At 37.4% G+C, this 15,988-nt stretch overlaps 1 protein-coding gene across 4 annotated transcripts in view; it reads right to left on the bottom strand.

Moving 5' to 3' along the window:
* Window positions 1–308: 308 nt before the first annotated feature.
* LOC133532862 (SID1 transmembrane family member 1-like) overlaps window positions 309–15,988 on the bottom strand; it is a 59,542-nt gene continuing 43,862 nt past the window's right edge. For 3 of the 4 annotated variants that reach the window (XM_061871716.1, XM_061871715.1, XM_061871718.1), the window contains 5 exons: window positions 14,324–14,440; window positions 12,336–12,468; window positions 10,486–10,611; window positions 7,287–7,365; window positions 309–4,820 (listed from right to left, as the gene is read on the bottom strand). In XM_061871716.1, coding sequence (XP_061727700.1) covers window positions 4,644–4,820; window positions 7,287–7,365; window positions 10,486–10,611; window positions 12,336–12,468; window positions 14,324–14,440 — 632 coding nt within the window. In that variant the 3' untranslated portion in view covers window positions 309–4,643. The remainder of the gene's footprint in view (window positions 4,821–7,286; window positions 7,366–10,485; window positions 10,612–12,335; window positions 12,469–14,323; window positions 14,441–15,988) is intronic. The other variant, XM_061871717.1, reaches the window with a different exon arrangement.

Genomic DNA, 15,988 nt, shown 5'->3' with positions numbered 1-15,988 from the left:
TTTAAGATAAATCGTTTTGTATAGAGGAAATCTTGTTTATTTTTGCTATTTTGTAGTGCCAAGTGAAGATTTATCTAGAACGAAACCGAGAATAAGTATGTAGCAAATATTTTTTTTAAGTTTCATTCACTATAGAAAAATACACGTGAGGTCTCCTTTTACCCTCCCCTCCCCCAACGTGATCTATGGTGATTTTTTCGTGACCCCCTCTCCCCCCTATCGAACCTCGCGTGATTTGTGCACAAGCCCTTACATACTACGTGAACAACAGGAAAAAAATGGTACGTGGCAACATAAAATGAAATTCATTTATTTTATTATAAAATCATATTTATTTGACAGACTAGCTATGCATTCACTCGTTACTTATGTGGTAAATAAATCATTTTAAAAATCTATACAAAAATAATACAAAAACGTAACGCAAAATGCAACCCTTTGAACGACAAATATCTCAACACAATAGCTCGCGAGAGGAAAGGGGCGGCCACATCTCTATACAAACGTAGTCCCCATTTTCCTTTCTGGATATTGACATGGAAAATATTTTTTACAACCTTGAACCTTTTTCTTGACTTATTTAAATTTGTCCGTCAATTCTTGACGTCTATGGACGTCATTGCGTCCAGTCCGAGCCTGAAGTACGTGTTGAGACGTCTTTAAGCGTTCAATCGGTTGCTATACACGGTGTAACACTTGGAACCCGAAATATTATAATAGTATTCCTGACCACATTTAAGAGGCCGTTATCGATTTTAGTCGCAATAATGTCAAATTGATAGATTTAGTCGATGACATTGTACACTTTTTGTTAACTATTAGAAATAACAAGTACTGGTTTCTATTAGGACGTCTTGTTATCTTTCATTTTAATAAATCATTATTATTTAAACCGACTCACTTAATTAGTAATGATTTTTTGTCTGATGGACGTTTAGGAAAACGCGCGTAAAGCACTGATTTTAAAGCTCTTATTTGTAAATTTCGTAAAGTTTGGACTGCTAAAAATGGTAATTTTGTATTACACATATCCTGTACTTCAACTTTAATATACTACATTTTTGTTATTATAAACTTGAAGTAGTGTAAATGAAAGTTAAACGAAATCAATTTTTTCCAGAAATTACTTCAAAACAAGTGACAATTTCTCTGAAAATCGACTTAATTTCAACGTAATTTGGATACTTAAACAATCTACATCATTTGCTGAAACTGTTCTTATACATCATTTTTATAATTTACCACCATAATTTTTTGATGAATTTTTAAAAACTGTCCCTTCTCGTCACATATTACCGGGGACGCACGCTTGCGACCTCATTAATAAAAGGCAAGATGAGAAGACGTGCTAATAGAAACCAATACTTATTATTTAGATATTACGTAATAAAAGGTGTACAATTTCAACGACTAAATCTATAAATTTTCCATTTTTGCTCTAAAATATTTACCGGGCTCTGTAAGACTAAAATGTCCTATAAACTTTTCTATAATTCGCCTAGTTTCAGAGCTAATACAAATTAAAAAAAAAAAACATCTTATTGTGACTTAGTGCAAAACGCCTTTTTGATGGGGATGATGCCATTATGGGGCGTAGTCTAAACATCGTTATTGATAGATGTCAAAAAGTGACAAGTAATACTTTGCATTTGAATGACTAACTGACTGAGACTTAAAACTTGACGTCTGTATTTAATAATTTAATGTTTGTATTTGATAATATTTTAGGAAACACGAAATTTATGTAACGTATTTTACTTTGACATGCATAAACTGTGTCAGTACAAATAATTTTCACATGCCCTAGGGCCGAGCATATCAAGGGTCAACAATGTTAATGATATCTAATGTACCATATGTTCTTGTGAATAAACTTTCATTCATTCATTCAAACCTAGGATTTATTAAAAAAACCTTTAAAATTCATTACAAGTGCCAATTTTACCAAAAACAATGTACAAACACATACACAAAATTAAAAAAAAAAAAACGAAATTTTTTTTTGGGTAAATTTATTTACTAAAATTTTTTTCTTGTTTGTCCTTAGATATGCTCGGTTAAAATCTTTCGAATTCCTCGTGTTACACGGTGTAGTGTTAATATAATCTAAGCTATTTCTGCAGATAAGGCAGTGTAGGAGTATTCTATATTATATAGTTCAAGCTTCTAATAATTTCATTGTATAATAAAATAGATTTAAAATCTACCTAAATGTATGTAAAGTAACTTTAAATACATTTTAATCACGAAAAAAATTGGGGCTTATGTGTGATAAGGCATTATAATTATAAGGTAACGTGAAAACATGGAATAGATTACAATAGTTCGAAGCGTCTAAAAATTTGTGTGTAGATCTTATTGAGCTCATAGTCCGTGTACATATTTCTGAGGCTTCCTGTATACCCACAGATTTTTAAAAAAGGGAAAAAAATACAGTTAATATGAAGTAGGTTGGTAGTGAAAATATATGAATATGACATATCAATATGATGAAACTAAGAAATAATTTGAGATCATTAAATCGTAACAATTACATCTTTACAGTTTGGTATCTTGGTGAAAATCTGTAACGGGGTGATAGCAAAGAAATAGAGGTGGATTTTCAAAGAAAACTTTGTAGCCACAGTAAATTTACTGGCATCTTTTGACACATGATTAAAACTTTTAGAACGCCGTTTGACTTTGATCAAATTAAATTAATAAAAATCAAAAAGTGGCGCCATATAATAGCATCGTGTCGTTTCGAGCGATGGCGCCATAACCTTTAGATAGTACCCGGTAAGATGGCGCCACTTTTTGATATTTAACTAATTGAACACATATCAGTGAAAGAATAAGGATCAAAGTTAAATGGCGTTCTATAAGTTTTAATCATGCGTCGAAAGATGGCAGTAAATTTACTGTGACTACAAAATTTTTTTTGACAATCCACCTCTATTTCAAATTGTCTTTGCTATCAATCACTATATAATTGTCATTTTATGAACATAACAATCAAAATGAAGTAGCTATAACTCTGTATCTGTAGGTATTTCAATAAAAGTAAACAAAATCTACCCTCAAATGACTCCTTAAGCAAGTTGAGGGTAGATGAAAGCATTACATGATCAAATAATGTAGGTTAAAGTCAGGTTGGTCAGTGACAGATCCAGGCGGTATGTATTTGGTCGGTTAACCAATAAATGTTATAACTACCCGAAAATGTACAAATTGTTTGTTTGCTTAAATACCTAAAGTCACAGAGGACAAACAGGTGAGCTCTTAAAAATGATCTGTACCCCTAGTGTAAATATTTTCGACAGCGAAACGTGACGTACGCGTTTGCGTTAAGTGTCATTTTGTATGAGATTTTTGACCTTCCAAAACGTCCCGCTTGGCGCGCTGTTCAAAAACCCATACAAAATGAGACTTAACGCAAACGCGTACGTCACGTTTCGCTATCGACTAAATTTACACTAGGGGTACTGAAAACTTTATTGGTAATAGAGTAAGGGCAAATAATGCTGACCTTACCCGCTTAGCTCCTTCGGCTTTTAACTGTACATTATTATAAATTAATACATTTGATCAAGCACCTTAAATCAATCGATCAATCATTCCTTTTATTAAGAGTCCGCAGCAAGCTCGGTTCTCCATACAAACGTAGTTACGCTCTCATTTTAACACGACTAGCTAGAGTGCTCTGAAACTTTGTACTCACAATAGGATAAGGTATATCTATGCCTGTAATTCTTCAGATACCATAGTAACAAAAAATACAGCGAAATTAAAAAAGGCAAGATGAGAAGACGTGCTAATAGAAACCAATACTTGTTATATAGATATTACGTAACAAAAGTACAATTTCAACGACAAAATCTATCAATTTTACATTTTTGCTCTAAAATCGTTACCGGGCTCTTAACACTTTACCAGGCTAAGAGATATATATTTCCCACATGCGGCTCTTCACAGATGTGTTCTATTTTCGATGAGTAAGACTGACATTCGATTGTCATTTTTTTTTTAATACTACGTCGGTGGCAAACAAGCATACGGCCCGCCTGATGGTAAGCAGTCTCCGTAGCCTATGTACGCCTGCAACTCCAGAGGAGTTACATGCGCGTTGCCGACCCTAAACCCGCCCCCCCTCGTTGAGCTCTGGCAACCTTACTCACCGGCAGGAACACAACACTATGAGTAGGGTCTAGTGTTATTTGGCTGCTGTTTTCTGTAAGGTGGAGGTACTTCCCCAGTTGGGCTCTGCTCTAGATCTGGAAAATGACATCCACTGGCATTTCATTTTGGTCATTTTTGAACTGTCAGCCTGGTAAAGGGTTAATCAGTCATCGAGACTATTAATTAATCTACCGAAGGTGGAGATAAGGAACGAAATCTCCATGTACCAAAAAAAAACATCAAAAAACTTTAAATAGATGGCGCTACAATACCTAGAGTACTTGAACAAAAAAATCAAATCATAGACAGCGCAATTCACTCCGTCAATGACGCCTATGTTCTTAGCTACTCTAGCGCTACTCTGGAGAGATTTGGAACTATTATTTATAGCTGACAGCTGGACACTTTTGCAACAGTTCTACCATAAGAGATGCCACTCTTAATTCCACACTCCATAAATTAATCGTTAGTCGCAATCATAATACCTAGAACACCATGATCTCGCTCCTCGGCGTGTCGAAGAGGTTGTCGTCTATGGTCAGGTACATGTTGAAGGAGAAGAACATGGCGATTGAAGACATGAAGTGCCAGATGTCGTGAGCGTCGTACAGCTGCAGCAGCGAGCACGGACGGTTGCTCTGCCGCGACTGGGCTGGGGTTAACTGCAAAAAATATAAGAAAATCCATTCTAATTAAAACACAATAGTACATTACGATACGATACAGTCGCTTTTCGGTGAAGGAAAACATCGCGAGGAAACCGGACTAGTCCCAACAAGGCCTAGTTTACCCTCTGGGTTGGAAGGTCAGATCGAGCAGTCGCTTTCGTAAAAACTAATGCCTACGCCTAATCTTGGGATTAGTTGTCAAGCGGACCCCAGGCTACTATGAGCCGTGGCAAAATGCCGGGATAACGCGAGGAAGAAGGAGGAGACATTACGATACAAGTGCGAAAAATAGGAAATTCGAAACGAGTGGCGATAAATTAAAACGACCGAAGGGAGTGTTTTAAATCGACACGAGTTGCGAATTACCTATTCGCACATGTATCGTACAACGTTTACAGTACATATGGCCCTTTAAATGTTCGACACAGTAACGTAATATGCTAATTTTCGCACTAGTGCTATAAAGTAGCACCATATGTACTGTAATAGTACATTACGATACGATACATTCGCTTTTCGGTGAAGGAAAACATCGTGAGGAAACCGGACTAGTCCCAACAAGGCCTAGTTTACCCTCTGGGTTGGAAGGTCAGATGGCAGTCGCTTTCGTAAAAACTAGTGCCTACGCCTAATCTTGGGATTAGTTGTCAAGCGGACCCCAGGCTCCTATGAGCCGTGGCAAAATGCCGGGATAACGCGAGGAAGAAGGAGGAGACATTACGATACAAGTGCGAAAAATAGGAAATTCGAAACGAGTGGCGATAAATTAAAACGACCGAAGGGAGTGTTTTAAATCGACACGAGTTGCGAATTACCTATTCGCACATGTATCGTACAACGTTTTACAGTACATATGGCCCTTTAAATGTTCGACATAGTAACGTAATATGCTAATTTTCGCACTAGTGCGGTAAAGTAGCACCATATGTACTGTAATAGTACATTACGATACAAGTGCGAAAAATAGGAAATTCGAAACGAGTGGCGATAAATTAAAACATGACCGAAGGGAGTGTTTTAAATCGACACGAGTTGCGAATTGCCTATTCGCACATGTATCGTACAACGTTTTACAGTACATATGGCCCTTTAAATGTTTGACACAGTAACGTAATATGCTACTTTGCGCACTAGTGCGGTAAAATAGCACCATATGTACTGTAAAACATATTACTATTAGAAGTATTAGAACAAATTAAATTATTTTTCAGAAAATATTTTATGTTGTTTTTGTCGGTGGCCGAGTGGCTGAGGCACCTGCCGCGATAGCAGAGGACGCTGGATCGATTCCAGCCTGGGGCACTGGAGGCCTTGGTCACTTTTTCTTAGTATATGACATTTATTTCAGTTTACGAAATATATTACTTTGCTAATCCGCGAAAAAATAACATGCTAGTCAATCAGTGCTAACCCGTTACACTTGCTTGCGTATTTTTACATGCAATTAATGTTTTATTCTCCCACCGCAAAAATACAATACAATACAAATACTCTTTATTGCACACCTCAATACAGAAACAATACAAATAATACAACACATAAAGAAGAGGGAAACAACAGGCGGCCTTATCGCTAAAAAGCGATCTCTTCCAGACAACCTTTAGATAGCGGAATTAAATAAATTTATGTCATGTCAGTAAGTGTTCCAGATGCAATAAATAAATACGCAAATAAATATAACATCTCACCACCAAAAGTACAAAACTCGACACGTTTCGTTTCTCTACGAGGCATCCTCAGGAGATGAGTTATTAAAAGAATTGTATGAAATCAGTTTTTCGCAACTAATTTTTACAATCAAATTATGGGAAAACATTTTTCTTAATGTCAATATCCAGGGAGGAAAATGGGGACTACGTTAGTATGCAGAAGCGGCCGTCGCCTTTCCCCTTAATCGTGAATAAATAATTGAAAATAAGTTGATGTTTGGAAAGTCGTATTAACCCTTTTACAGGCCGCACTAATCTACAAGGTTTTACCAAAAAATTCAAATATATTCCAATTAATCCAGGTTTGATGATTAATTTGAAGACAAGTCACATTTCCTGAAAGTGTAATCTAATTTGAACCTTAAATCGGAATGCTAAAGTTGAAATTCTAATGGCGCGTATGTGGTCGATAAATCGTACAGTCAGCATCATTCTGTAACAGCTTACCAAAAAGTGATGTCTTTAATATAGAATAACTAAGACTGTAAAAGATATACTTTTGAGCGTGAATTTTAACAATTTATATATATTTGGAAAAGTTATCCGGAATATCAGATACTTTTGGCGCGTTATTTCATCCGCTACTTTTGATGCTGACTGTACTATGCCTGGAAAAGGGTTAAGCGGGTTCTTTTTTTTTTATACCACGACGGTGGCAAGCAAGCATACGGCCCGCCTGATGGTAAGCAGTCACCGTAGCCTATGGACGCCTGCAACTCCAGAGGTGTTACATGGTAATTCTATTACGTACCGCCCAATTGGTGATCTGGTCCAGATAGAAGTAACTGGAGCTGAACCAGGTGGTGTATGTCAGCACTATGAACACCCAGCTGTGACAGACAAACACACTTTTTTGACGTGAAACGTAAGGGAGACCCCAGCAAGTTCGGCCATATTTCACCTTCCCGTACAAACGGAGTTTTGTGAACTAAACTGTTGGATTGTAATGAAACTTTGCACATACGAGTACAATGATATAAGGTATGTCTATGCCTGTAATTAGTTTATAGGGAGCGTGCATGAACTGTAGGAGGCAGCACAGGAGCCGACAGATTTTTGGCGCGAGGCGTAAATGTGATGTTTACTGTTCCGATGTAGCCCACAGGATGGCAGAACCTACTATACACACACAAGAAATATTATTGCATGCATTATGTCATATGGTATTTTACTATGGGGTAGTGCTTCAGAGATAAATACCATTTTTGTTCTGCAGAAGAGGGCTATTCGTGCAATATATAAAATGTACCATAGAGACACACTTAGAGATAAGTTTAAGGACATTAACATAATGACAGTGCACTGTCAATATATTTATGAGAATATTCTGTATGTACATAAAAACATTGCCAGTTTTAAGAAAAACTGTGAAATACATAATATTAATACTAGAAATAAGCATAAGCTCGCAGTGCCCTTCACTAGGCTCCATAAAATTAAGAAATCATTCATGGGTAATTGTGTAAGATTTTACAATAAACTTCCTAATATTATAACTGAATTGTCTGTTAGTAAATTTAAAAATTATGTAAAACGTAAGCTTATCTCTAAAGCCTATTATAGCACACAAGACTACATGAATGATGAAACACCGTGGGATTAAGTGTGATTGTAAAGAATGAATTATTTATTGTTATGTTATTAATGATGAAATTGATAATTCAATGTATATATATACACCGTATTTTTTGACATTTAGATTTTATTCTAGAAAGGTTCTAGACTAGTATTTTTATACAATTTTGATGTTTGACGATCTTTTTGTGAAATTCTTATTATTAAGTTTACCATATCTATAATAGTTCAATGTTTTTTTAGAACAATAATAACTGCATCAATAAATTGCTCTGATATTTAGATTAAGATGATATTTGTAAAATTTGACGATTTAAAAGTGCTTGTTGCTAGGCCTATTTGAATAAAGAATATTTTGACTTTTGAAAGCACGTGACGTGTACATGTACATGTTTATTGTTCCGACTCTGGCCACAAGATGGCAGACCCTCCAACGCGCACGGTCCCTATAAAGCTCCAGCTTATAAATCAAACGAAATAGAGCAATAACTAGTTTTATATGAAAAATTTAAATTCGCTGTATGTTTTTAATTATGGTATCTGAAGCTACATAAACTAATAGGGTTGTTTCCATCTACAAATCTTAGGGCAGAATTGTATCCCAATAAATTCTTTTGGATTATAAGAACATGTTAAACTACTGTTAGGGGACCTGTATACTGACCATATTTTTGTAAATATTGAATTTAAAATATCTTTTGGCACACGTCACGTGACCAAACTCGAAACGTCATTGAAGATTCTGATGACGTCACAACTCTCGGATTGACACTGTTGACAGTAACGCGATAAACAACAAATGACAAATGTCAGTTGACAGTTCGTATCTTCTACGTGTGTATGTAGTTATGTGTCAAACCGTAAACTGTGACGTCACACAATTTTCAAAGAGCGTTTTGGGCGCGAAAGCATCTGTCAAAATATATTTTGTTAATTTAACATATTTAAAGCCGTTTTTAGTATAAAAGTTGAATTTTAGGGCAACTTTTAGTTAATATAGAACGTAATACAAGAGTTTCAAAAAATTGAAAACAACCCTATTACAGTACTAGATATACCTTATCCTATTGTAAGTACAGAGTTTCAGAGCAATCTAGCGAGTCGTTTAAAAATGAGAGCGTAACTACGTTTGTATGGAGACAAGCTTGCCGGGGACCCTAAAAAACCTGTAGAAGGGCTCCGATCAAAAACCAGATGTAACGAAAAGTGTTATGGCGCGGCAGCTTATATCTCTGTAACTATACTATTTAAATATACAGTTTTGATATCAGTGTACAGAGGAAAGTAGCCATTACAAATGAAAATAAAAAGATATTTAATTTAATTTAATTTAATTTTTATATCCGGAGGTCGCGGTGTCAAATTCTGGCTCGTACCAATGAGTTTTTCGCGGGTTTAAATCCTGGCTCGTACCAATGAGTTTTTCGGAACTTATGTACGAAATATCATTTGATATTTACCACTAGCTTTTCGGTGAAGGAAAACATCGTGAGGAAACCTGCATACATCTGCGAAGAAATTCATAGCTGTATGTGAAGTCCCCAATCCGCATGGGGCTAGCGTGGGGACTATAGCCCGAGCCCTCTCGCACATGAGAGGAGGCCTGTGCCCAGCAGTGGGACGTATATAGGCTGAATTATTTATTATTTGTTTATTTATTAATTTTTATTACTCGGAACTGCATGTGCCATTGACATACATGGCGCTGATTCTGCGGCAGAAAAGACGCATTCGGAGCTAAAATGACCCCTATTTGCAGTGTTTATTTAGTAATTCCTCATCAGTCCATTAACCGATTTCGGTGAAATTGGTGTCATTTGATAGATCGCAACTTTAGAGTTACATGCGCGTTACCGCCCCTAACACTCTTTGGACCCGGGTACGTCCTTAAACTTCGTTCAAAAGAGAGGTATGGGCATTGTGAATGCATAGCACAGCGGATGTCTATGCCAGATCTAGTAGAGGCCGACTGGGGAAGTACCTTACAGGAAACCGCAGCCAAATAACACTAGACCCTACTCAACGTATTCTGTTCATGCCGGTGAGTAAGGTTGCCAGAGCTCAACGAGAGTGCGGAGTGTTAGGGTCAGCAACGCGCATGTAACTCCTCTAAATCTAAATTAATCAAATTAAATATTTCTTTACATAAACAATAAAAACAAATTATAAAAGTCAGTGTTTTAAAAGTAAAACTCACTTATACCTACTTGGTTGGTATGAATTAAAGACACAATAAAAAAAAACAATAACTCCCTAGGGAGTTATAGCATTTTTCACAATCCATAACTCCTGCGGGAACAGTATAATCCTTAGTTCTTCAGTACACCTGCATGAAATAAGTTTTTCGAGCAAGTGTGATGAAAAAATATACATACCTGTACCACCGTATGGACTCCCTATGTAACAGCTTGATGACGATGTAGAACAGCGTGTACAGGAAGAGGTTACTCATCAGCACCAGGAGCAGGTGTGATGCGAAGTCTCGGCTGTGCTGCGCTACTCTGTGGACAATAATAATTTAATTAGTCGCCGCAGGTTCCGATAACCACACAATAGTACATTACGATACAAGTGCGAAAAATAGGAAATTCGAAACGAGTGGCGATAAATTAATACACGACCGAAGGGAGTGTTTTAAATCGACACGAGTTGCGAATTACCTATTCGCACATGTATCGTACAACGTTTTACAGTACATTATGGCCCTTTAAATGTTCGACACAGTAACGTAATATGCAAATTTTCGCACTAATGCTATAAAGTAGCACCATATGTACTGTAATAGTATTTTATGCAACAGTTGTATAAGGGTTAAGAAAGGAGAGTAGCGTGAGGACGGACAGAGTCGCACCATAAGGATTCCTTTTGTACCTTTTTGGTACGGAATCCTAAAAGCGGCCAAGTGCGAGTCGGACTTGCCCATGAAGGGTTCCGTACCATTTATGACGTATTAAAAAAAAACTACTTACTAGATCTCGTTCAAATCAATTTTCGGTGGAAGTTTGCATGGTAATGTATATCATATATATTTTTTAGGTTTATCATTCTCTTATTTTAGAAGTTACAGGGGGGGGGGGCACACATTTTACCGCTTTGGAAGTGTCTCTCGCGCAAACTATTCAGTTTAGAAAAAAATGATATTAGAAACCTCAATATCATTTTTGAAGACCTATCCATAGATACCCCACACGTATGGGTTTGATGAAAAAAGATTTTTTGAGTTTCATGTCTAAGTATGGGGAAACCCAAAATTTATTGTTTTTTTTTTTTCAATTTTTGTGTGAAAATCTTAATGCGGTTCATAGAATACATCTACTTACCAAGTTTGAACAGTATAGCTCTTGTAGTTTCGGAAAAAAGTGGCTGTGATATAATCGGACAGACGGACATGACGACATAAGGGTTCCGTTATTTTGCCATTTGGCTACGGAACCCTAAAAACTACTTACTAGATCTCGTTCAAACCAATTTGTACATGCTACATGGTAATGTACATCATATATATTTTTTTGGGTTTATCATTCTCTTATTTTAGAAGTTACAGCGGACACACATTTTACCACTTTGGAAGTGTCTCTCGCGCACCCTACCCTAAATAAAATAAAAGTAAAAAAAAGTTTTTAATAAAAGCTTTTATTTAAATGCTCTAAAAAGAAGAAAATAAAATTTTCCTTTAAAATTTTAATCATCAACTTATAACCTCATTATACACAATTTATATGTCCATAAAAGCTTGTCGCGACTGACGTCACATAATTTATCATGCATTGTCATCCAAACTAAACGTGTATACAAAATTTCAGCTCAATCGGCTGAAGATATCTGCTTCAAAATTGAGTCGCAAGATTCCAGCCGAACAAACATACATACATACATACATACATCCATACATACCTACATACATACATACATACATACATACATACATACATCCATACATACATACATACATACATACATACATACATACATACATACATACATACATACATGTACATCATATAGTTGTAGTTAATAATGTAGTGTAAAAAGCCTCGAACTGTTTGAGTGTTGTTGCACACCTGTTATTGGTACATAGATATTATACGTGGCCACTATACTTGTTACTTTGCTAGCTTTGTTTATGTACTGTTGGTGTGTCTTATAAAATAAAAATAAAATAAAATAAAAAATACATACATTGCAAGTTAAATAAAAGCTTTTAAAATGGAGGAAAATGACGTACCCGTAAGCGGCGATAGCCCAGTTGGCCACGTTGGCTATCACCAGCAGCACGCAGCGGCCCACGTACGTCGGCGTGATGGCGGCGAGCGGCCGCGACACCAGCTCCCGCGCCGCGCGGTATATAACCCCGCTCTCTGTATAGGCAACATTCAATTATAATAAAAAAAAATTAAATAAATTAATTAATTATACGACATTATTACACAAATTGACTAAGTCCCACAGTAAGCTCAATAAGGCTTGTGTTGAGGGTACTTAGACAACGATATATATAATATATAAATATTTATAAATACTTAAATACATAGAAAACACCCATGACTCAGGAACAAATATCCATGTTCATCACACGAATAAATGCCCTTACCAGGATTTGAACCCGGGACCATCAGCTTTGTAGGCAGGGTCACTACCCACTAGGCCATACCGGTCGTCGCAAATTATTCAGTAACTATGATTAGATTTACAGTAGCTGTGCTGGTGCCTCTTTGTAAGAGTTAAGATACTTGTGTTAAGAGAACATCGCTCTTCCACAGGATGTTTTTGCTTACAATACGAGTATAACATGTTACATATATTATCTTTCGATGATATAGCATTTTAGCATTTTACTTAAGAAAAACAAAAGCAATAGAATTATAACAACTGCAACCACTTATGTATATATATTTTTAAGGTAGAATATAGGGTAAGGTAGAACATTCTACTTCAAATTTTGTTTTATTACAAGCTTTTATTTACTTTCACCTGACCGTTGTCTGTTTGTAATCAAATCTTGCAAGTTAAATTTGATCCACTTCCCGGTTTCCGATTGAGCTGAAAATTTGCATACATATGTAAGTCGGGTGACAATGCAATATTATGGTACCATCGAGCTGATCTGATGATGGAGACAACAAGTGGACATAGGAACTCTGTGATAAAACAACGCAACCTAATTGTGTTTCTAGAATTTGCTCGATGAGTATTAGTTGCCCGTGGAAAGAAACGTACGGTCAGCGATAAAAGCTTGTACCAAAAATGAAATTTTTGCCAAAAACTTATTTTATTTATAACAAACTCTTGCAGGCTTACAGTTGACCCCAAAACGCTCACAAGATAGTACCCATACAATGTCAACTTAATAAATAAATTAATATAAATTATACGAATAAGTAAATATTAGACTACAATGAAATTAAATTACGTCAAGTTACAGCTACTCGTAAATAACACTAGATTACAATTAAGTTAAGGTGGTACCATTTCCATACAAAAAACGATTGCGTTTTATGAAGTCATTACACACTATTACTACATAAATATGTGCGCATCTATCTACTTTCGACTATTAGTTTGCGCTGCGCACGCAATATTTCAGGGTCAAAATGGCAATTTCCTTGATCTTCCATACATTTAGGACAGACTTATATATGATGTGACGTCACATCATGTTATCATTTTGTTAGAGGCGTTTCAATCGTCGAGTGCGAGCGTCAGACTTTAACTCTCATTTCTGACCTTTGTGTTGCTTAAATGCCATGAGTCCTATATAGACATTTGATCCTCAGGAAAATCAAGATCGTTTGACATTATTTACAAAAAACAGTCAAATAGCCAATTATTATATTACATACTTTGAAACATATTATATTAATAATTTGTTCTAACTAGTGACATTAAAACCGGACTAATCCCAATAAGGCCTAGTTTACCTTCTGGGTTGGAAGCTCAGATGGCAGTCGCGTTCCTAAAAACTAGTACCTACGCCAATTCTTGGGATTAGTTGCCAAGCGGACCCCAGGCTCCCATTAGCCGTGGCAAAATGCGTGGAAGATGATTGTGCTGCTTTAAATTGAGGATGCCCAAAAAGGGTTATTTATTTATTTAAGCTTTATTGCACAATAGAAAACCTTATAGTACAAAAGGCGGACTTAATGCCATGAGGCATTCTCTACCAGTCAACCATTAGGCAAAGCAGAGGTTATGAAGTGTATGAAGATGACTTACCTAATCGGAACCTGCCGAGATAGTAGATCTGGAAGGTCATGATGAGGCACGTGGTGAGGTGGAGGATGGTGAACGCCACCCAGAAGTACACGTTCGCGTTTAGTACACCCACCAGACCTGGGGAAAAACAGACGTGAGTTTAGTCAGAACGTTGAGAATTGTCTTAGAATAGAATAGTACGGGACATGCGTTTGCATCGGCGGCATAAGGTCAACTGAAGCTCGCGCGAGCGCCGCGCTCTAATTTATGCAGCGGTTGGAGCGAGACATAAGACAAGGCGTGCTACTCTCACATGCGTAGTGGTGAGTTTCCGCGGCAAGGTAATCCTAAATTGCTGCATTTTGATCTACCCGTCTTACGTGTTAGAAGATTACACAGAAGACATGCTATTGCGATCGCTACAAACGAGATCTTAGTCGAAGGGTAGAATAGATATCTATATTCTAGGATACCTATCTTTCTGTTTTAGCAATATCGGAGATAGTATACAAGGCGGCAGTTAAATACAATAAATGTTCATTATTCAACCGGCTATCCGGAAGCCTCCTGTCCACACTGTGGTAAGGAGGAAACTAGCTTCCATCTACTAGCAGAATGTATCATGTACGCGGCACTGCGATATAATACATTCGGTAGAGACTCACTAATAGAAAACGAACTTAAAGATGTCCTTCTGTTCTGCAGGAAAACAAGAAGATTTGAGGAGATTGGTATGGGAATGCCGCCGGGACAGTAACCTGCAGCTCCAACTTCAGAGAATTGGGCTGAATGAACGCAATACGCGATCGACAGCCCGCCTGCTTCCGGCCGGGCGTCCCTACACTACATCTACATCTAACCGGCTATCACACTGTTTCACAAATACTCCTCCTGCCCGGACTCCCATAATAGAATAGAATATAAATCATTTATTCAGACAACACATTCAAACAAATAACACATCTAGTAAATACAGGGCAAAGAACAGTAGAAACAGAGATGTGAAGCCGAAATGGTCTCCACCCAGCAATGCAGCTGGCACGACTAGCGGACTGGATGTCTGTCGATACCCCCCGTCAGGGGGGTATGAGGGGCCGCTACCGCCTTTCGGCTGCGGCGGCTGTCGCGGGTCGCTCCCCACCGACCGGTGGGGAGGTCAATTGGCCGTCGTTTGGGGGACGGTGTGTGTGGCTGGTGTGGGCCAGCTCTTCGCTACCGATGGTTATCCAACCCACGACCCCTAACCTGGTGATACCGTTTGAGCGGGGCCAGGTTTCGGGGCCGCGGTGAAGGCGACCGGCAGCTTAGCTGGCGTCACGACTAGCGTGGTCAACGGCGCTGGTTGTATGTGGAGCCAGTGGGGTTTGCGGGCAGCACAGTATACGGTCAACCAATTTGATTCCTAGGCCACTATAGAACCATGTCATAATGACTTCTACGACAGTGCTTATTGAGTGATGCATGTCATGTATAGAGTAGTTAAAGCGACAAGGTTCTATAGTGGCCTAGGATTCAAATTGGTTGACTGTACGACACGTTATGGACGACGTAAATAAATTGTATACTAAATAAATGTGGGATTTTGATAGGCCTCTGAATAAAAACCAAAATAGCACTTGATGCTTTTTCATTTCAACCGCAGAAACAAATTTTAATGAATATAAACAAAATTTAACACACGTTCGC

The sequence above is a fragment of the Cydia pomonella genome, chromosome 28 (assembly GCF_033807575.1).
Source record: "Cydia pomonella isolate Wapato2018A chromosome 28, ilCydPomo1, whole genome shotgun sequence".
In the NCBI taxonomy this organism is placed as follows: domain Eukaryota; kingdom Metazoa; phylum Arthropoda; class Insecta; order Lepidoptera; family Tortricidae; genus Cydia; species Cydia pomonella.
This window is presented reverse-complemented; position numbering and strand designations above follow the sequence as displayed.